Source organism: Oncorhynchus nerka, linkage group LG25 (assembly GCF_034236695.1).
Source record: "Oncorhynchus nerka isolate Pitt River linkage group LG25, Oner_Uvic_2.0, whole genome shotgun sequence".
Lineage (NCBI taxonomy): Eukaryota > Metazoa > Chordata > Actinopteri > Salmoniformes > Salmonidae > Oncorhynchus > Oncorhynchus nerka.
Window position 1 is genome coordinate 36,870,583 of NC_088420.1, and position 21,339 is coordinate 36,891,921.

The 21,339-nt window shown below is 44.1% G+C and overlaps 1 protein-coding gene across 1 annotated transcript in view; it reads left to right on the forward strand.

Moving 5' to 3' along the window:
• The first annotated feature begins 7,293 nt into the window (after positions 1–7,293).
• LOC115109799 (protein piccolo-like) overlaps positions 7,294–21,339 on the forward strand; it is a 106,209-nt gene continuing 92,163 nt past the window's right edge. Inside the window, 4 exon segments of the mRNA XM_065009764.1 lie at positions 7,294–7,761; positions 7,807–8,522; positions 9,094–10,056; positions 20,545–21,078. Of these exon segments, the coding sequence (XP_064865836.1) occupies positions 7,491–7,761; positions 7,807–8,522; positions 9,094–10,056; positions 20,545–21,078 (2,484 nt within the window). The 5' untranslated portion in view covers positions 7,294–7,490.

Sequence of the window (21,339 nt, forward strand, 5' to 3'; positions counted from 1 at the left end):
AATTAATTGTATTCATATTCCTGACAAATTCATTCCATCTTTATGGCATCAGTGAAACAGTTCAGTGTCCCACCTGGTCTCAGTGTCATGGTCTTGTTACTCATCTACAGAGTACCGTTCCGGGTCCATATTTTCCCCTCCTCAGGGCAGATGTAAATTTAATGACGCTGGCAAAGTGTATGTGATCAGGTTACTGTATTGATTACATAGTGACCCTGCTCCACTCTGCTCTGTCAGAGACTCAGAGACACAGAGACTCAGAGAGACCAACCAGGAGCAGGACTAGTAGCAGGCATCAGCTCCATGCAGGTTACAGCACCACACCGCTCTGTTCCAGGGAAAGACATGCCGGGCAAAAACTGCTTTGCCTTTCTGAAAGGCAAACATCAGAGGTAAGATACGATAACCTAAGTGTTATGGTCGTCGACACAATTGTGGTTAGCAACAACAACAAATATGTTACACGACACAGAACCTGTACACGGCAGGTGACTATTCAACTATTGATAGGGAATGGGTCATTCAGAACTGAATCACCAAGAATAAAGTGTATGTTTTAAACAACTTTATCTCACAAGCTCACATAGCTGCACTGCTGTCAAATAATGTTTTGCTGGTTTGAAGTTGCAGTCTGACTTTCTGTTGATGTGCTGTTGAGTCGATGATGATAGCCAGCTTAATCCTCAGACAGACTTTCATTAAAATGGGAGAGTGAAAAGGAGGGGAAGAGAGATACAGGCAGTGAGTGAGAGAGAGAGTGTGAGAGAGAGAGAAACGTCTTTGTGCTTCATGCTTGAGTGAGCAGTGAAACATTGCTAGTGTAGGCTGGGTTGTGGATCACAGAGGCTGTTTGTCAGAGACGTGCCCCCATGTCCATAACATACTGGGATGACTCTAAAATGGCAGCCAGGTTGATGTAATGACTAGGCCTCAAAGGAAACTCTCTCCTCTCTGTGTCACAGTTATGTGATATGTACTGTAGCTAAAAACTGTAGAATGCAGGAAACTTTAAACGTTTTGTGTATTTGATATATTAAAAAGAATTCTGAAGTTTGTAATTTCCACTTTGAAATTTCTAACCTGATTTTCCCTTATGAAAAATGTATCAACTCCAATAAAAATGTCCATTAATTACAATCTATATAAAAATGCACATTTCCTGTTGCTGCAGATTTATTTTCCTGTTGTAGCGACCTGGTTCGAATTTAGATCCTACATCTATATGGAATGACAAGGCCTACTGCTCATAATTATGGGATTTTGTCAGAAAATGTGTCTGGTAATAGACCAATTTTACTCTGACCTATATCATAAATGCAAATTTCACAGATGAGATATCATTGATATTCCAAACATGAAGACTAGTGCTATAATTCCCCATTGCAACCAGCTTTGTGTAAGATAGCAGAACAACAGTCAAACTGACAGTACAGTGACTAATGTCTATTAGTTGTGTACAGTAACAGATGAGGGAGACATTTTGACCCCAGGCCTGTAAGAGGGTGTTATTTAATAATGCTGAAGAACGGAAGTAATTTCACCCCGAGTGAGCAGGGCAAAGCTTCATCCCCAGATGATTGTGTGTGTGTGTGTGTGTGTGTGTGTGTGTGTGTGTGTGTGTGTGTGTGTGTGTGTGTGTGTGTGTGTGTGTGTGTGTGTGTGTGTGTGTGTGTGTGTGTGTGTGTGTGTGTGTGTGTAGGACGTATCTGGTCCTTTCCATAGAAAGAGAGAGAGAGAGTCCATCTTCCTGCTGATCTCACATGACACAACATTTCTTCATGCCCACTCACCACTTGCTCTCCGTCCCTCCCTCCCACACACGCACACACACACACACACACACACACACACACACACACACACACACACACACACACACACACACACACACACACACACACACACACACACACACACACACACACACACACACACACACACACACACACACACACACACACACACTCCACTCCACTCACAATGATGGACTGTGTTTGTGTGTGTGTGTGAGTGAGAGTGTGTGTTTGAAATCCTTGCTAAATCCTGTCCCCTGCTGATAGAGTCAGTGGTGCTTTATTATCATCCTCATAGCAGATGAGTGGTCTATAAAGGCTGGGAGCTGGTTTGCCCCTTGGTGCCACAGCTCGCTGGTCGGGGTGCCATATACTGCTCTAAGCTTCAGTACAGCTGAGATAGTCAGGTGCCAGATATTGCTCCTAGCTTCAGAATAGCTAGTGTTTGTGTAGGTCTTCCCATCACTACCATGGAAAATGTTTCACTATACTCACCATTTGAGGTATTTGTATGTATTATGGATCCCCATTACTCTTCCTGGGGTCCAACTAAATTAAGGCAGTTATATAAAATTGTAAAAAACGTTTAATTTCACAACACATTTAAGTGCGTGCCCTCAGGCCAATACTTCTACTACCAAACATCTACAACACAAAATCCATGTGTACTTGTGTATATAGTGCATATGTTATCATGTGGGTGTGTATGCATGTGTCTGTATGTGTGTCTCTTCACAGTCCCATCAGTTCCATAAGGTACATTTTTACTTCTGCAGCCCTTTTGATTTCAGAAGCTGCTTGATGAGTGTAATAAACAAGCAAAAAGAAGACTGATGTCCTAGACTCAGCATTACTTGAGTATTTCCTCTGAGTAACCCCACCTGAGGAGAGAGAGAGATAGTGGAGAAGGCCGTCTGTCATCCACAGCCCATCATAGTGACACTGGGCCAGAGAGGATAGCCCAGCAAGTCTCCTCTCATTACATCTGCACTCTGAAAGAAAAACTAATCTGGGACAGGTGCCAGTGTGCCAGCATGCCTAGGTCTGTAGAGGAGAGGAGGGAGAGTCTAGACTGGAGGAGCTCTAGTGTATGTAGTGCTGGGGCCCTGTGGTTGTTGTCTCTTCTTACTACTGAACACTATAATGTTTCTTCTCCTCCTATTACAGTATGTATTTCTCTGGACTAACCACATTTGCTGACGCTGAAGAGCCGTGTCTCTCACCTAAGACCCAGGAGGGATTGTCTATTTTAAAAATGCAATAGATACCAAAAAATTGGTCACAGAAATAGAGGTACTGTAGATTCTAGATGAGCTGTATTGTGGGCCTGTGGGTGTTCTACTTCACTAGTACTTGATGCCTGTGTGAATGTGATGATGGGCCCAGAGATGGCCATATTATGCTCACTGTGTAAGCAAGCCATATTAGGGGTGCTGAGGGTGTCGTCACGTTTTCTTTAACTGATAAGTAGGCCTACCTGTTAACATTTGTCAGGCAAACATTCATGTATTGTGTCGTTTTATGCCAACAACATGGTAAATAAAGTAAGAGAAAAGTGGGGATAACGTACTCAGTTACCTTATGCCACCATATATGGGGACAGTATATTTCACTAGCACGGGCTTCCTGAGACAAAGGCTATTGAAATCAGTTGGAGAACAGACTCCTGCATGGAACGTAGATTAATTTAAAGTTTAAGCCAAAAATGGTTTTGCTACAAGTGAAGTGGGAAGAGACACTAATCCAAAGTATATTTTTTCTAAAATATATGATTTGTCATTTTTTCTTCTTTGGTCTTGAGCACATGGATGCAGTAGTCAATGATTATTCTTTGCACATGTATTCAATCAATCCTGCACCTATTGGAAATAACCCACTGGGCACAAACATCAATTCAGAATCATAAACACAACCTACTCGGTCTAGGTTTCAAATGTCTGATATAAGAGCCCAAGCATGATATAATATAATTATCTGCCTGACCAAAATGCCAACCAATGAGCGAAATAATAATATGATGCATTTAATTGTTATTTTATTTTCTTCATTAGGATCCCCATTAGCCGACGCCAAAGGTGACACCTAGTCATACTGGGGTCTCAAAAAGACATTACAGACAAAATAGTTTACAATTTACATACATTTAAAACATGAACATTATTGATGAGAAATGCAAACATATGGCGCATGCATGCGATAAATGTTTTTTTTTAATCGTTTAATGTGTGGCTGCCGGGAATAAGTCGCCGTGTGCCTTTAATTGAAATGTTCCTGCATGATGTATTGTGATTAACTGACTGTCAGAGGGTAGCGCATGCGTATGCAGAGAGGCGGAATCAGTGGATGCTGTAGACTTGCGTTGCTCTGTGCCCGCCATCCCTCCGCAGCCAGGCAGACCGCAGAAACTGACATGAGTAGCCGACTGACGGAGGGCTGAGCCAAGATGGGACGAGACATCTGGTACGACAGAGCCCGCACATCAACAGGTAGCATTTGCGTCTTGTTTTTCAGAGAACCGTGTGATGTACATACATCTGTTTGATAAAGTGCCCGCGAAGGGTGAGGAATGCCGGACTGAATTATCCTCGGGAATGCCTCTGGCAGGGGGTTTCTTTATGGTGTCCACAGGGATGATGGCGGTTCCGTTTTTTTAATGTTTTTTTTTTTTACAATAGCTAGACTACGAGATGGGGGCGAATGCAGGTGTAGGCTAATGTCAATGGTGCATATTGCTTCGTCCCGCAACGAGACATTGTTTACAGATGGCTCGTTGCGGAAGCTTCCGTAGCCTGGCGTCCTTTGGCTCGCTGCGGAACAAGCAAGGGCGCACCGAGCGAAAAACGGCTGAGCGAGGGGGTTCCTCCATCTCACTGCCGGGAGGATCGTGGTTTCAGAGCTGTCATATTTAAGGTCTGGTAGCCTACTGGTAGCCTACTCCACTATGCGGATTGCATCGTGTATACTCAAGTAGAGTTGCAGCTAATACAGCCTGTCTGTTTGACTTACCGACTGATGCAAAATCACGACCAGGCGCGGAGCAGATAATAGGTTAGACCAGCCGTGTATCTATTTAAACTCGCATTGGCGACTGCCATGTCATTACTATAATGTTTTCATCTGATATCTAGGAAATTATATAAATATGTATTTCCATATCAGAGTTTAGTTCTCATTCATCATGTGTTGTCTCCTGTCCGTATGTGCCTGCGGTTTCTCCAGAGAGCACCAGATTGTGTGTGTATGTGTGTGTTTACTCGGGTTTCCGCTTCAAACCAGACTTTGGATTTAATTTCCTCTACAGTAATACTGGCTGTTGGGTGAAAGCATTCATTCGCCATTTAATGGGGCTACAGAGGTCACACGTTTTATAGTGGCAACAAGCCTATGGGGAACGTGATATATTCCTGTGTAAATATGAATGTGGTTATAACCTCAGTACTTGAATTTGCTATGCAGTCTCCGCCTCCCATGACTGTGTAGGACCGTGGTTTGTATTGTATTTCTGGTTGAAAGGGATCTCTCTGGCTTGATTATGTATGAAACCGTGATGTCTCTATGCTGCTGTCCATGGTGCCGAAAGCCCAACAACAGCCCATGCTGAGTAAATCAAACCGAGACGCAATCGTTAAAGCCTCAGCTGAAAGCACGCGACAATTGAATTTGCACATGATCATCGTTTTCAGCTGAGATATCGGTCGACAGTTACTTGGTTTTAATTTACATCTGTGTGCCACAGAATGTATATTCATATCCATTATGTAATTATTTAAAATATCAGTTCATAAGACACCACATGCTGTGATAACATGTTTGCAAAGAAAAGCATAGGTACACTGTCAAGATTCTTGGCAAGGGTCATATTACATTATGCTTTTTTTTACACCTTTCATTGCCTACATTTGTTTATTGTATTTAAGTTAGTATATTGCCAATTTTAATATCCAAATGTAAGATGTAGGGTATTCACTATTCAGCATGTTGTTGCCACATGACAAAATCTCTCTCTCTCTCTCTCTCTCTCTCTCTCTCTCTCTCTCTGAAAAGGTTAACATGTTGCATGGACAATCTGTTGCCATAGCCATGCAGTAATTTATGAATATGTGTATTTTCGATGCAGCATGTGAGAAGAGAGAGGTGTATCAGGGTGCAGAGCGGTAATAACAAACAGAACTCAGAGACATTCATGGCATTATGTGACCTGTGTCCTCATTACTTTCCAATATATCCTGAGATGTTGCTATTTGTTTACCATCCCCAGCCTGCCTGGGGCAGCATGTTTAATCAGAATATTGTTAATGCTCTCTCTTTCCCTCACCCCACCTCCCTTCCACACTTTCTCTCTCCCTTACCCCTTCTCTCTCAATTCAATTCAGTATACTTTATTGACATGGAAAGTCAACACTTACATTGTAAATGTATACATATAGTGATGGTGAAAGACAGGAATATGCTAGACTGTTTGTAATTAAGCATTAATAATGATAGTGATTGTCGTATTAACAGGAATTACAACAAATAATAATAAAGAATAGGCAAATATAAGTAATCACACTATACTTCTCACTGGCTGTCCCACAGGTTGTGGCACGAGGCCACACATTTGGCTGCTAAAACACAGCATTTTGGTTTGCAGATCTGTCTCTATCACTTCCCGGGGGCAGCATGAGCACAGCCTGGCCTCTCTGGACAGCCAGGTTTGCCTGTGATGACTGGTCTCCATGGCCAGGCTGTGATCAGTGAGTCTGTACATAGTTAGTGTTTTTCCTACATTTTCTATCATTCACAGTGGTCAGATAGTCTGCCACCTTGCACTGTTTGTTTAGAGCAAAATACTTTTTTTTGTGGTTTCTTTCTAATAGGTGATATATTTTATTTGTGCCCTGTGATAATTTGGTTGGCTTGGTAGTGGTTAGTGAATTGAGACTCAGGACCATCTCGCTGAGGGGACTTTTCTCTGTGGTCACCTCTTGGCAGTCGAGGGCTTTGTAATGGTAGGAGTGGTGGGTCACTTGTTTACAAATTATTACAACATTTAGTGGCTATTTTTAAAATATTAATCAGAAGAGGGAATTGTCTTAATTCTGCTCTGCATGTGTTGTTTGGAGTTTTTCTCTACTCTGAGAATGCTCTTACAGAATTACAGAATGTAGGATTTCAATTGGGTGTTTGTTACATTTGTCAAATTCTTGTTTTGTAAGCAGACCCCACATTTCGCTTTTTGGTTCTATTATTGATTTGAATATTTTGAGCCATATCCTAATTGGTATGCCTAATTTTAGAGATATTTTAATGGCCTAGAAAGCCCTCTTTGCTTTGTCTTTCAGTTCATTCATGGCCAGGTTGAAGTTCCCAATGGAGCTGATTTTTTTGTCCCATATATGTCTTTGTGTATGTGTGTGTTCTATAGGTGTGAATCTGTGTGTTTCTCTCTCTCACACGCCGCTCCCCTCCCCCCTCTCTCTGTGTCACCCTCTCTCTTGTCTCTGTAGGAAGTCTGGTGTAGAAGCTGAACCAGAAGAGAGCCCAGGCAGCAGTAGTAGCAGCGACAGCAGTGGTGGGGCGGTAGATGCCCTCCCCTCAGCCCCAGGCCCAGTTCCTCCCCAGGCCCCTGTAGGAGAGAAGAGAGAGGACAGCTCCTGCTTTGACAGCTCTGTAGACTCCAGCGAGGAAGAGGAGGACAAAGAGGAGGACCCTGCCATGTTCTCTAACTTTCTAAGCGGGGCCAACCCCCTCAGCTCTGTCTCCTCTGCTGTCAGAGGAGGCCTTTTTGGGGACAATGGGGAGGTTGACAAACAGAAAGCAGGCCCTCAGCATCCTGGGTCAGTTCCTGGCCCTGGGAATGCCCCACAGCAGCAACAGGGAGGACCCCAGCTGCAGGGGAACGGTCAGGCTGGTCAACCAGCCAAACCTAGCGGGCAGAAAGCCCCCGCTAAGGGTGAACCACAACAGCAAGGACCTCCTAAGGGTGGTCCACAACAGCAAGGACCTCCTAAGGGTGGTCCACAACAGCAAGCCCCTCAACAGCAAGGACCTACAAAAGGTGGACCACAACAACAAGCCCCCCAACAGCAAACCCCTGCTAGGGGTGGACCACAACAGCAAGCACCTGATAAAGGTGGACCGCAACAACAAGGGTCACCTAAGGTTGGCGCTCAGCCACAAGTGTCCCCTAAGGGTGGACCACAACAGCAAGGACCTGCTAAAGATGGACCCCAACAGCAAGGGTCACCTAAAGTTGGAGTTCTGCCACAAAATCCTAAGGGACCACAACAGCAAGGACCTGCTAAGGTTGGACCCCAACAGCAAGGTTCCCCTAAGGTTGGAGCTCAGCCACAAGGGTCGCCTAAGGTTGGAGCTCAGCCACAAGGGTCCCCTAAGATTGGCACTCAGCAGCATGGTTCCCCTAGGACTACACCACAGCAGCAGGGTTCCCCTAGGACTACACCACAGCAGCAGGGTTCCCCTAGGACTACACCACAGCAGCAGGGTTCCCCTAGGACTACACCACAGCAGCAGGGTTCCCCTAGGACTACACCACAGCAGCAAGACGCTGGTAAAGCTGGGCATCAGTCTAAAGCCGGACCTATGGCTGGAGCTAAACCCCTGTGCCCAGTGTGTAACACTACCGGACTCAACCTACACTCCAAGGAGCCACCCAACTATAACACCTGCACACAGTGTAAGACTGTCGTCTGCAGCTTCTGTGGCTTCAGTCCTCCTGACTCTGGCGTAAGTAGAGCTTAATTCCAGAATATACCGTATTTAATACTTTGTTATTAATTTATCATTATTAAACAGTAGGACAAATATTTATATTTTTGACCTAGGATCACCTTGTAGCATTTGTATGAATGACATTCTGTGTCAAATTTGTTTTGTATTTTTTTGTACAGTGGAGAATTGAGCATGCTTGAGCCTGGCAAGTGTGGTTTGATAAGTCAGTGTATTAACTCTAGTTACCACTTAGCAGGCTGCTTAAACAGAGTAGACTGATTTAGTGGCAGTTCATTCAGCATGAGGCATTGCCCACTGCAGTCCAGTCATTATCAGAATATGAAGGTAGTGTTGTACGGAAAAGGCAGTAGCAGTAGATAAAGACACAGTGTTACTTTAATATTCACATCTTTTTTTTAACGATAAGTCATAACCTTCATTATTTTGTATATAGTATGTATCTAGTATGGATTAAGAATTAAGAAAAAAAACATAAATTGATTGCATTTAACAGTTTTTTCTTTGTTCTTCTGTGAGAAAACCAAAAACCTTTATATTATGCGTAAAGCTGTGATTTCTATTGTAGGGTAAGGAGTGGCTGTGTCTGACCTGCCAGATGCAAAGAGCACTCGGAGGCTCGGACCCACCTGGAACCCCAAAGATGAAACCCCAGCCTTCACCCAACAAAGCCTCTATATCTCCTGCACCACAGAAGAAAGACACCTCTACACAAGGCTCCATCCAGAAAAATCCTATTACATCAGCAACACAGCCACCCAAGGCAGAGACTGCTAAAGCAGCAGACCCTCAGACACCGGCTAGCCCAGTACCTGCCCAGAATGCACCACAAGAGAACCGGAGAACATCAGGGCCTCAGAAACCGCCAGAGCAGCCAGGCCAACCTGGGCATAAGCAGAGTAATGCCTCCCCATGCACACAGGAGGAGCCTGGGAAGACTCAGCAAGAGCTTCCAAAGGATGGAGCCTCTCCTGCCAACGTTGTGCCACAGCTACAGGCTCAGGCCCCCAAGCAAGAGTCAGGGGGCTTCTTTGGCTTTGGTGGTCCTAAGTCTCAGCCTGCTTCCTCAAAGCCTGAAGATTCAGTGTCTGGGAAGATGTTTGGCTTTGGCTCCTCCATCTTCAGCTCTGCATCCACTTTGATCACCTCAGCTGTTCAGGATGAGCCCCACACCACACCACCAGGTTCCCCGAAGGTGTCTGCAGCAGCCCAGGCCTCTCCCAAGATGCCTCCTACAAAGGAGACCAAACCACCTGCTGTTCAGAAAGCAGAGGAGAAGAAAGCAGAGCAACCCCAGCAGGCCAAGGTCACCCCATCAATACAGGTCAACGTGGACAAACCCCCATCAGAGCCTCCAAAGGGAACAGCATCCTACCAACCATCTCCCAAAGCAGGCCAGTCCACCTGTCCACTCTGCAAGGTGGAACTCAACAAGGGCTCCAAGGACCCTCCCAACTACAACACCTGCACCGAATGCAAGAACACTGTCTGCAACCTCTGTGGTTTCAACCCCATGACAAATGTTACTGAGGTAAAATGGCTATATCGTTTTAATTCCGCTGTGGCTGTATTTATTGATGAATATTTGAAAACTATTTTCACATCTACAGTCGTTCTATGCTCTGGTAATGCTTTATGTAGACCACTTGGTTGTGTCACTATAGGATTTACAAGATGCTAGAGGTCTTCATGGATCCACCTGTACCCGAATACCCAAGACCTGATCCAGGACCCGAGCGGGTCCGGATCCAGAATTCTAAATAATGTCACGGTTCTGTGTCAGATCTGATAGAATTGTCTCGGGTATGTGTAATTTTAACTGACTTGTCCGGAAAGACCCGTACAGATCCGAACGCAACTGCTACAGTTGAGATAATTGTATAATTTATGCTGCTGCTCTTGCTTTTCACAAGAGTGTCGCTTGTTGTTAGCCAATCATAAGTAATCAAAGCATTAATAGGCTACAGTCACAGAGCCTCTGTATGTGGAAAAAGTTAGGAGATATCTAATCAATGAAAGATAGAATTAAAATGATGAAATTAAAAGTTAAAGGAGAAGGATAGGCTACAACGACCAAAAGCCAACAAGTAGGCTGCTATTTAATTTTCTGAATGGATTTATTGTTGTTTGTGACTGTGTAGGACAAGGAAGTTCATGCAGCCTCAATTAGCCTAGCTAGCTAACTTAACTAGCTTTTCCCAGTTTAATGCAGTCAAGACAGGTACTAGTCATCATATTGGATGATAAATAACCTTGCTATGGCAGCTATTAGTCTACTAAAGCACGAGTCAGATTGGTTGGTTAGTGTCTCTCCCTCTCTCCCTCCTACCTGCACCCCATGTCACTCGCTCACATTCACAGTAGCCTACACACACAGCACGACCCATGTTAGAGCGCCATCTCTCTCTACCTCTTCTCCCACGTACTTTATCAGCTCCGGTTGATAAAGTAGCTTAAAAATGGACTTTTCTGCTGCTTCCCCCACTTGGATTGAACCGGGTCTGGATCCGACCAGGTCTATACGGAACGGGTCTAATTGTCCTCACGTCCATTTGGAACGGGTCTCTATATTTAAAAAAATATTTATGCATATCAGGTCCGGATGGGAAAGTCCCATGCCCATTTTGGAACAGGTCCATCTTTTTGGAACGGGTCCACTGTTCAAATTACTTCAAAATTGACTGCATCAATATAGTGCAATGTAATGATATGTAATATAAATGAACTGCTATCACTTTACTACACACAATTAAATCTTAACATTTGATGCTGACAACTTATTAAGTTGCATTGCATTCAATGCATTGAGATAGAAACTGGGTTTCAGGAAGGATAATGTATACAGGCCCTACATCAAACTAAATTCAGATTTCTACACAGTGTTCACTGCCACTCAGACTCACTCAGGTGTATATGATGGTTATAAAGTAAAGTATTTTTAGGATATTATGATCTCTATGAGAGTTGTAATGGGCTTGCTTAACAGGGCAATCTGATTGCTACATCAATATTTGGATTCATAAATTCATGATATACAGTGCATTTGGAAAGTGTTCAGGACCCTTTATATTTTACAAATGTTGTTACGTTACAGCCTTATTTTAAAATGGTTTAAATTGTTTTATTTCCCTCATCAATCCACACACATTACCCTATAATGACAAAGCAAAATCAGGTTTTTAGAAATGTTTGCAAAAAATATAAAAATAAATATCACATTTACATAAGTATTCAGACCCTTTACTCAGTACTTTGTTATAGCAGCTTTGACAGCGATTACAGCCTTGAGTCTTCTTGTGTATGACGCTAAATGCTTGGCACACCTGTATTATGGGAGTTTTTCCCTTTCTTCTCTGCAGATCCTCTCAAGCTCTGTCAGGTTGGATGGGGAGTGTTGCTGCAAAGCTATTTTCAAGGCTCTCCAGAGATGTTTGATCAGGTTCAAGTCCAGGCTCTGGCTGGACCACTCAAGGACATTCAAAACTTGTCCCGAAGCCACTTCTGTGTGGTCTTGTCTATATGCTTAGGGTCTTTGTCCTGTTGGAAGGTGAACCTTCACCCCAGTCTGAGGTCCTGAGTGCTCTGGAGCAGGTTTTCATCAAGGATCTCTCTATACTTTGCTCCATCTTTCCCTCCATCATCCCCACAGCATGATGCTGCCTTTGGCAGGTCAATGAAGAGGGCAGCAAAATGTTGCCTTTTATACGTACAGTTAAGCACAGAATTTATAACTAGGGATGCATAAAATATACTGTTATGACCTGGTCTAAAAACAGACTGATGTACATTTAGAATACATTTCAAAGATAAGAAACATATTGGCTGAGAATGAATTGAGGATTCTAATATTTTAGCTAGGCAATAGAGTTTAGAAATAAGGCGATAATTATTTAGGTCATAAGGGTCACCACCTTTGTGAAGGGAGAGTACATTTGTGAAGGGAGAGTACATTTCCTCTTAACCCCTTAAAACACTCGAGTGTTGCTTTAGCAGTATGCTTAGGGTCATTGTCCTGCTGGAAGGTGAACGTCTGTCCCAGTCTCAAATCTCTGTAAGATTGAAACATGTTTCACTCATTAATTTCCCTGTATTTAGCGCCATCCATCATTCCTTCAATTCGGACCAGTTTCCCAGTCCCTGACGATGAAAAACATCCCCGCTGCATGATGCTGACACCACCATGCTTCACTGTGGGGATGGTGTTCTCGGGGTGATGAGAGATTTTGGGTTTGCACCAGACATAGCGTTTTCCTTGATGGCCAAAAAACTCAATTTTAGTCTCATCTGAACAGAGTACCTTCTTCCGTATGTTTGGGGAGTCTCCCACATGCCTTTTGGCAAACACCAAACATGTTTGCTTATTTTTTTCTTTAAGCAATGGCTTTTTTCTGGCCACTCTTCCGTAAAGCCCAGCTCTGTGGAGTGTACGGCTTAAAGCGGTCCTATGGACAGATACTCCAATCTCCGCTGTGGAGCTTTGCAGCTCCTTCAGGGTTATCTTTGGTTTCTTTGTTGCCTCTGATTAATACCCTCCTTGCCTCGTCTGTGAGTTTTGGTGGGTGGCACTCTCTTAGCAGGTGCCATATTCTTGTTGTGGTGCCATATTCTTTCCATTTTTATAATGGATTTAATGGTGCTCTTTGGAATGTTCAAAGTTTCATATATTTTTAACCCAACCCTGATCTGTACCTCTCCACAACTTTGTCCCTGACCTGTTTGAAGAGTTCCTTGGTCTTCATGGTGCTACTTGCTTGGTGGTGCCCCTTGCTTGGTGGTGCCCCTTGCTTGGTGGTGTATTTGCTAGGTGGTGCCCCTTGCTTAGTGGTGTTGTAGACTCTGGACTCTTTCAGAACAGGTGTATATATACTGAGACCATGTGACACTTAGATTGCAAACAGGTGGACTTTATTTAACTAATTATGTAACTTCTGAAGGTAATTGGTTGCACCAGATCTTATTTAGGGGCTTCATAGCAAAGGGGGTGAATACATATGCACTCACCACTTTTCCCTTTTTTTACATTTTTTTAAACAAGTCTTTTTTTCAATTTCACTTCACCAATTTGGACTATTTTGTGTATGTCCATTACATGAAATCCAAATAAAAATACATTTACATTTCAGGTTGTAGGAAAAAGCCAAGGGGGATGAATACTTTTGCAAGGCACTGTAGCACACCACAGATAGTAAATTGCTGAAATGAAAACAAAGATTCACTAGAAGTTGACAGGTTAACCGTTGAGTCAGCTGGAGGCTGGCAGAGGGAAGAGAAGTCGATTGACTGACCAGGGTCAATTAAACCACAATTGCTCTCAAATAAAACGCCTGCCGAGATAAAATGAGGATTAAATGCATCACTTATTCCTTTCTTCTCTCTCAGTTATGATGCCAGATTCAGAAAGAACTTGCTTAGGCAGGGAAGAAGAGGAATTTGTACTCTTCAGTTAATTTACACTTTTGCAAAATTTAGAAGGATCAACAGCAGAGTCAGCTGTAGAGCTTAAAAAATAGCTTGACTTAGCTTTCTATTTTTCGAGATAGTGCATTTGTTTCTCAATTCACTGAAAGATTGCCAGTACACTACATAGTGCTAAGATTTCCTTGCTTTGGCCCAGGCCTGATTTCTCATCGAATGAGCTCTTCTGAAGGGTTAGATCTATCTTTGACTCTGAATTGTTTAAAAGGGGCACGTTTATCTGCCAGGGGAATAAATATGGAAGAGAAATGTTCTAGAGCCAACTCAGTGTCAGGAATACAGGCGATAGTGGCTAAATCTGAGTAGAACATGTCATGTTAAAACCCTTGAGGAGAAAACATTGAAAAAATGATCTTCTTAATTAAACAATGATTAGTATTTTGCTGTTTCTTATCTCTAATACATACTATGGGACAATGATCACTGAGATCATATGCAAATACTCCATTAGAAAAATATTTCCGGGTAATTATTAAGAATTAAATCAATCAATCAGGAGTTACCAGGATTTTTCCCATTTAGGCCGTGTGGGTTTTGATATCACTTGAGTCAGATTCAAATCAATGCATAAACTCTGAAATTGATTTGAGGCCGGGGATAGCCTATCCAGATTCAAATCCCCTAAAATGACCAACTCCGAGGACGAAAAAGATGCTTAACACTCGAATATAGCAACAACAGCATCCGCAATGGTAGCAGGGGGGCAGTAAATCCCAGCAACAAATACATGTGTATTCTGGTTTATGGACACATCGACAACCAGGAGCTCAAATGTCTTAGGAACAGAAATATTTCAAGATTGGGAAGCCATGAAATTAGATTTGACATATATGGCTACGCCTCCCCTTTCTTTAATCTGTCAAATCTAAATACATTATAATCATTTACTTCAATGTATTTATCAGATAAATAACAATTTAACCATGTTTCAGAAAGAACCAGAATGTCAGGACACGAGTCCTGTACCCAAATATCAATTGTGTCCATTTTTTAAATCATACTTGGCACATTTAGGTGCATTAGCCCAAGCCCCCTATGAGATTTAAAGTCATAGGAGGTATTCAGCTCATTCCCATAAGAGCTAACAGGCATTTGCAGCTATTTGTTGAGTGAGCTGAGACTTTGCCAAGGTCCTTGGCCAACCACGTGCAAAGCAGACTGAGCATTTGACAGACCTCCCTCAAGTCACTGGATGAAGGGACTGGGGGGGAACAGGGAAAGCAGTGTTGGCAGAGCTCAGTCCACCCTGATGAAACTCCTGCCAAAGGAGTGGAGCTGCTGCAGGGGATGGGAGTGGCTGACAATGCTACATTCTGGGTGTGCACAGGAGGCCTTGGGGTGGCTCCTGTTGCAGGGTTGTGGCTGCCATGCCATGAAACATAAAATTAGATAAAAAAATCTACCTGTAATAGAGCATGCTGGGAAATATGATAATGATTGGCATGGTTTTGGTTCAAAGTGATCTGCACCAGTTTCAGGCCTATGTATTTGGGTAAAACTAGACCCTCAAAATAAGGCCTTGTGAAATACATATGGTATGGTGTTAAAGATTATTACATTTTGAATGATAACATATTTGCTTTTGATCTCACTTGGTGAAGTCCAGAGAACCTAAAAATAGATGAATGCAACAACCATGTCTCTGTCACTAACACATATAATTATGGGTGGTAACTCTACAATTTGCTCGAAAGGCAAGGCACTCAGGGAAACATTTAAATAAGGCTTTACACTAAGCAGTAAGTGTGTTAATTTAACACTGTTCCAGTGTCTATTTAGGTCCACAGACTCAACACTTAGGTGTTGAATGTACTTCCGGCACCGTCAGAGATGGCCGCCTCGCTTCGCGTTCCTAGGAAACTGCAGTTTTTTTGTTTTTTTACGTGTTATTTCTTACATTGGTACCCCAGATCATCTTAGGTTTCATTACATACAGTCGGGAAGTACTACTGAATATAAGAGCAACATCAACTCACCATCAGTACGACCAGGAATATGACTTTCCCGAAGCAAATCCTGTGTTCTGCCTTCCACCCAGGACAACGGAATGGATCCCAGCCTGCGACCCAAAACAAAGACGTCTTAAAAGAGGGAAACGAAGCGGTCTTCTGGTCAGGCTCCAGAGACAGGCACATCACGCACCACTCCCAAGCATACTACTCGCCAATGTCCAGTCTCTTGACAACAAGGTTGATGAAATCCGAGCAAGGGTAGCATTCCAGAGGGACATCAGAGACTGTAACGTTCTTTGCTTCACTGAAACATGGCTCACTCGAGAGACGCTAACGGAATCGGTGCAGCCAGCTGGTTTCTTCACGCATCGTGCCGACAGAAACAAACATCTTTCTAGTAAGAAGAGGGGTTGGGGGCGTATGCCTTATGATTAACGAGACGTGGTGTAATCACAACAACATACAGGAACTCAAGTCCTTCTGTTCACCTGACTTTGAATTCCTCACAATCAAATGTCGTCTGCATTATCTACCAAGGGAATTCTCTTCGATTATAATCACAGCCGTATATATTCCCCCCCAAAAAGACACATCGATGGCCCTGAACGAACTTTATTTGACTCTTTGCAAACTGGAAACCACATATTCTGAGGCTGCATTCATTGTAGCTGGGGATTTTAACAAGGCTAATCTGAAAACAAGACTCCCTAAATTGTATCAGCATATCAATTGCGCAACCAGGGCTGGTAAAACCTTGAATCATTGCTATTCTAACTTCCGCAACGCATATAAGACCCTCCCCCGCCCTCTTTTCGGAAAAGCTGACCACGACTCCATTTTGTTGCTCCCTGCCTACAGACAGAAACTAAAACAAGAAGCTCCTGCGCTCAGGTCTGTTCAACGCTGGTCCGACCAATCTGATTCCACGCTTCAAATCTGCTTCAATCACGCGGACTGGGATATGTTCCGCATTGCGTCCAACAACAACATTGCCGAATACGCTGATTCGGTGAGCGAGTTCATTAGAAAGTGCATTGATGATGTCGTTCCCATAGCAACGATTAAAACATTCCCAAACCAGAAACCGTGGATTGATGACATCATTCGCGTGAAACTGAAAGAGCGAACCACTGCTTTTAACCAGGGAAAGGTGACCGGAAACATGACCGAATACAAACAGTGTAACTATTCCCTATTCCCAATCAAACAAGCAAAGCGTCAGTATAGAGACAAAGTAGAGTCACAATTCAACGGCTCAGACACAAGAGGTATGTGGCAGGGTCTACAGTCAATCACGGATTACAAAAAGAAAACCCGCCCCGTCACGGACCAGGATTTCTTGCTCCCAGGCAGACTAAATAACTTTTTTGCCCGCTTGTAGGACAATACAGTGCCACTGACACGGCCCGCAACCAAAACCTACGGACTCTCCTTCACTGCAGCCGACGTGAGGAAAACATTTAAACGTGTTAACCCTCGCAAGACTGCAGGCCTAAAAGGCATCCCCAGCCGCATCATCAGGGCATGCGCAGACCAGCTGGCTGGTGTGTTTACGGACATAGTCAATCAATCCTTATCCCAGTCTGCTGTTCCCACATCAAGAAGGCCACCATTGTCACCACTGTTCCCAAGAAAGCTAAGCTAAGGTAACTGAGCTAAACGACTACTGCCCCGTAGCACTCACTTCCTTCATCATGAAGTGCTTTGAGAGTCTAGTCAAGGACCATATCACCTCCCTCCTACCTGACACCCTAGACCCACTCCAATTTGCTTACCGCCCAAATACATCCACAGACGATGCAATCTCAACCACACTGCACACTGCCCTAACCCATCTGGACAAGAGGAATACCTATGTGAGAATGCTGTTCATCGACTACAGCCCAGCATTTAACACCATAGTAACCTCCAAACTCGTCATCAAGCTTGAGACCCTGGGTCTCGACCCCGCCCTGTGCAACTGGGTACTGGACCTCCTGACGGGCCGCCCCCAGGTAATGAGGGTAGGTAACAACATCTCCACCCCGCTGATCCTCAACACTGGGGCCCCACAAGGGTGCGTTCTGACCCCTCTCCTGTACTCCCTGTTCACCCACGACTGCGTGGCCATGCACGCCTCCAACTCAATCATCAAGTTTGCGGACAACACTACAGTGGTAGGCTTGATTACCAACAACGCTGAGACGGCCTACAGGGAGGAGGTGAGGGCCCTCGGAGTGTGGTGTCAGGAAAATAACCTCTGAACACTGAACGTCAACAAAACAAAGGAGATTATTGTGGACTTCAGGAAACAGCAGAGGGAGCACCCCCCCCCCCTATCCACATTGATGGGACATTAGTGGAGAGGGTAGTAAGTTTTAAGTTCCTCGGCGTACCCCTCACGGACATTGGTCTACCCACACAGACAGCATCATGAAGAAGGCGCAGCAGCGCCTCTTCAACCTCAGGAGGCTGAAGAAATTTGGCTTGTCACCAAAAGCATTCACAAACTTCTACAGATGCACAATCGAGAGCATCCTGTCGGGCTGTATCACCGCCTGATACGGCAACTGCTCTGCCCACAACCGTAAGGCTCTCCAGAGGGTAGTGAGGTCTGCACAACGCATCACCGGGGGCAAACCACCTGCCCTCCAGGACACCTACACCACCCAATGTCACAGGAAGGCCATAAAGATCATCAAGGACAACAACCACCCGAGCCACTGCCTGTTCACCCCGCTATCATCCAGAAGGCGAGGTCAGTACAGGTGCATCAAAGCAGGGACCCGAGAGACTGAAAAACAGCTTCTATCTCAAGGCCATCAGACTGTTAAACAGCCACCACTAACATTGAGTGGCTGCTGCCAACACACGGACTCAACTCCAGCCTCTTTAAAAATGGGAATTGATGGAAATTGATGGAAAATATATCACTAGCCACTTTAAACAATGCTACTTAATATAATGTTTACATACCCTACATTACTCATCTCATATGTATATGTATATACTGTACTCGATACCATCTACTGCATCTTGCCTATGCCCTTCTGTACCATCACTCATTCATATATCTTTATGTACATATTCTTTATCCCTTTACACTTGTGTGTATAAGGTAGTAGTTTTGGAATTGTTAGGTTAGATTACTCGTTGGTTATTACTGCATTGTCGGAACTAGAAGCACAAGCATTTCGCTACACTCGCATTAACATCTGCTAACCATGTGTATGTGACAAATACATTTGATTGGATTTGAATTTGACTTTACACTCTCCATGTTGATTATTATATATTTTTTTACACTGAATAATTTGCTGTGCATCATGATGGCCTAAAGTAGGAGTCCACAGAATGGAGAGCTTGCTGTGTTCATGATGGCCTAAACTAGGAGTCCACAGAATGGAGAGCTTGCTGTGTTCATGATGGCCTAAACTAGGAGTCCACAGAATGGAGAGCTTGCTGTGTTCATGATGGCCTAAACTAGGAGTCCACAGAATGGAGAGCTTGCTGTGTTCATGATGGCCTAAACTAGGAGTCCACAGAATGGAGAGCTTGCTGTGTTCATGAGTAGAGCAGGCTGATTATATAGACCCACTTATTGTATAGTGATTAAGATACTGTAGGTGTCCATCTGACAGTCTTTGCAGCACCACAAGGGGAAGTTGGGAAGAGTTTCACCTCTGACCTGGTTAACAGAACATATCTCAGAGCTGATGAGATCCGTTAGTGTTATCATTGCATTATGCAGACCAGTGACTCCCTTACCATCACAGAGGCCTCATATCATTACAAGAGGCAGTGGGAGGTATTGTAAACTGTTCCACACGCTTTACTAATGGCCTTTTGTCTGATAGACAGCATTATGTGCTTCCCTCAGGAGGACTGTATCGCTATCAGAGAGCAGATAAACAGATTAAAACACAGAGTTCATGTATGTTTGGAGACCTGATGGTCCCCTGCCCATTTACAGTAGAGGACATTTTAATTGTGAGTGCAGGCAGCGAGTTGTAGGACACATAATTTATTTTAAGACTATTGTTCAGCTCCCTCCTAAGTGAGAGTCCCTCCTAAGTGGGAGTGTGAGTGTCTCATAATAGCACAAAGGTATAGCCTTTTACTATTGGCTAATGGCTACTGTATAATAATATCAAGCAATAATTGGTTAATAACACAAAAAGGTGTAATTAGCGAAGATGGAATAATTATGAACAATTTATTTTACACAATGTGTGAACACTGTCCTCTTGGACAGTTAAATTCATAGCTACATTTCCTTGAGGACACTGACATTGAAATCGTCTTAGACTTGACACAACACATTAGAAATATTTAGTTACTGATGTCTAGCGGCAGCTTGAATTGTAAATAAGCTTGGGCTTCTCTACAAAGACCTAAAACTATCTCATGATGACAGGCACAGAACATTGTGAATATTGCTTTGTTTACTGATTATGTGGAAGTTGAAGTTCACAAGTACCCATTATCACATTTGCAAGTATCGGTTGACGAAGGCATATTTAGTGTTTCTGATTGAAATCATGGTACTAAATCATATTTAACCATGTTGGATAATGTGATTTGACCATTTTTACGCTGTCATTTTCTTTCAGTTGAAGGAGTGGCTGTGTCTGAACTGCCAGATGAAGAGAATGGAACCCACAGGACCTCCCATGATGAAACCCCAACCTTCTCCAAACAAAGGTTCTGCACCTCAGAAGGCCACTGTCACACCCATCGCTACCCAAAAGAAAGACATTCCAACACCAGGCTCCCCCCAGAGAAAACCTTCTACATCAGCAACAGAGCCACTCAAGGCAGATGCTGCTAGAACAGCAGACCTTCAGAAACCAGCCAGCCCAGCACCTGTTCAGAAGGCACCACAGGAGAACCGGAGAACATCAGGGCCTCAGAAACCACCAGATCAGCCAGGGCAACGTGGGCATGAGCGGAACAATGCCACCCTGTCACAGCAGGTGCCTGGGAAGCCTCAGCAAGAGCCTCCAAAAGGTGGGACATCTCCTGCCAAATCTGTGCCAACACTACAGGCCAAGCCCCCCAAGCAGGAGTCAGGGGGCTTCTTTGGTGGCTTTGGTGGTCCTAAATCTCAGATTTCCTCAAAGCCTGAAGATTCAGTGTCTGGGAAGGTGTTTGGCTTTGGCTCCTCCATCTTCAGCTCTGCATCCACTTTGATCACCTCAGCTGTTCAGGATGAACCCCACACCACACCACCAGGTTCCCCGAAGGGGTCTGCAGCAGCCCAGGCCTCTCCCAAGATGCTCCCTACAAAGGAGACCAAACCACCTGCTGCTCAGAAAGCAGAGGAGAAGAAAGCAGAGCAACCCCAGCAGGCCAAGGTCCCCCCATCAGTACAGGTCAACGTGGACAAACCCCCGTCAGAGCCTCCA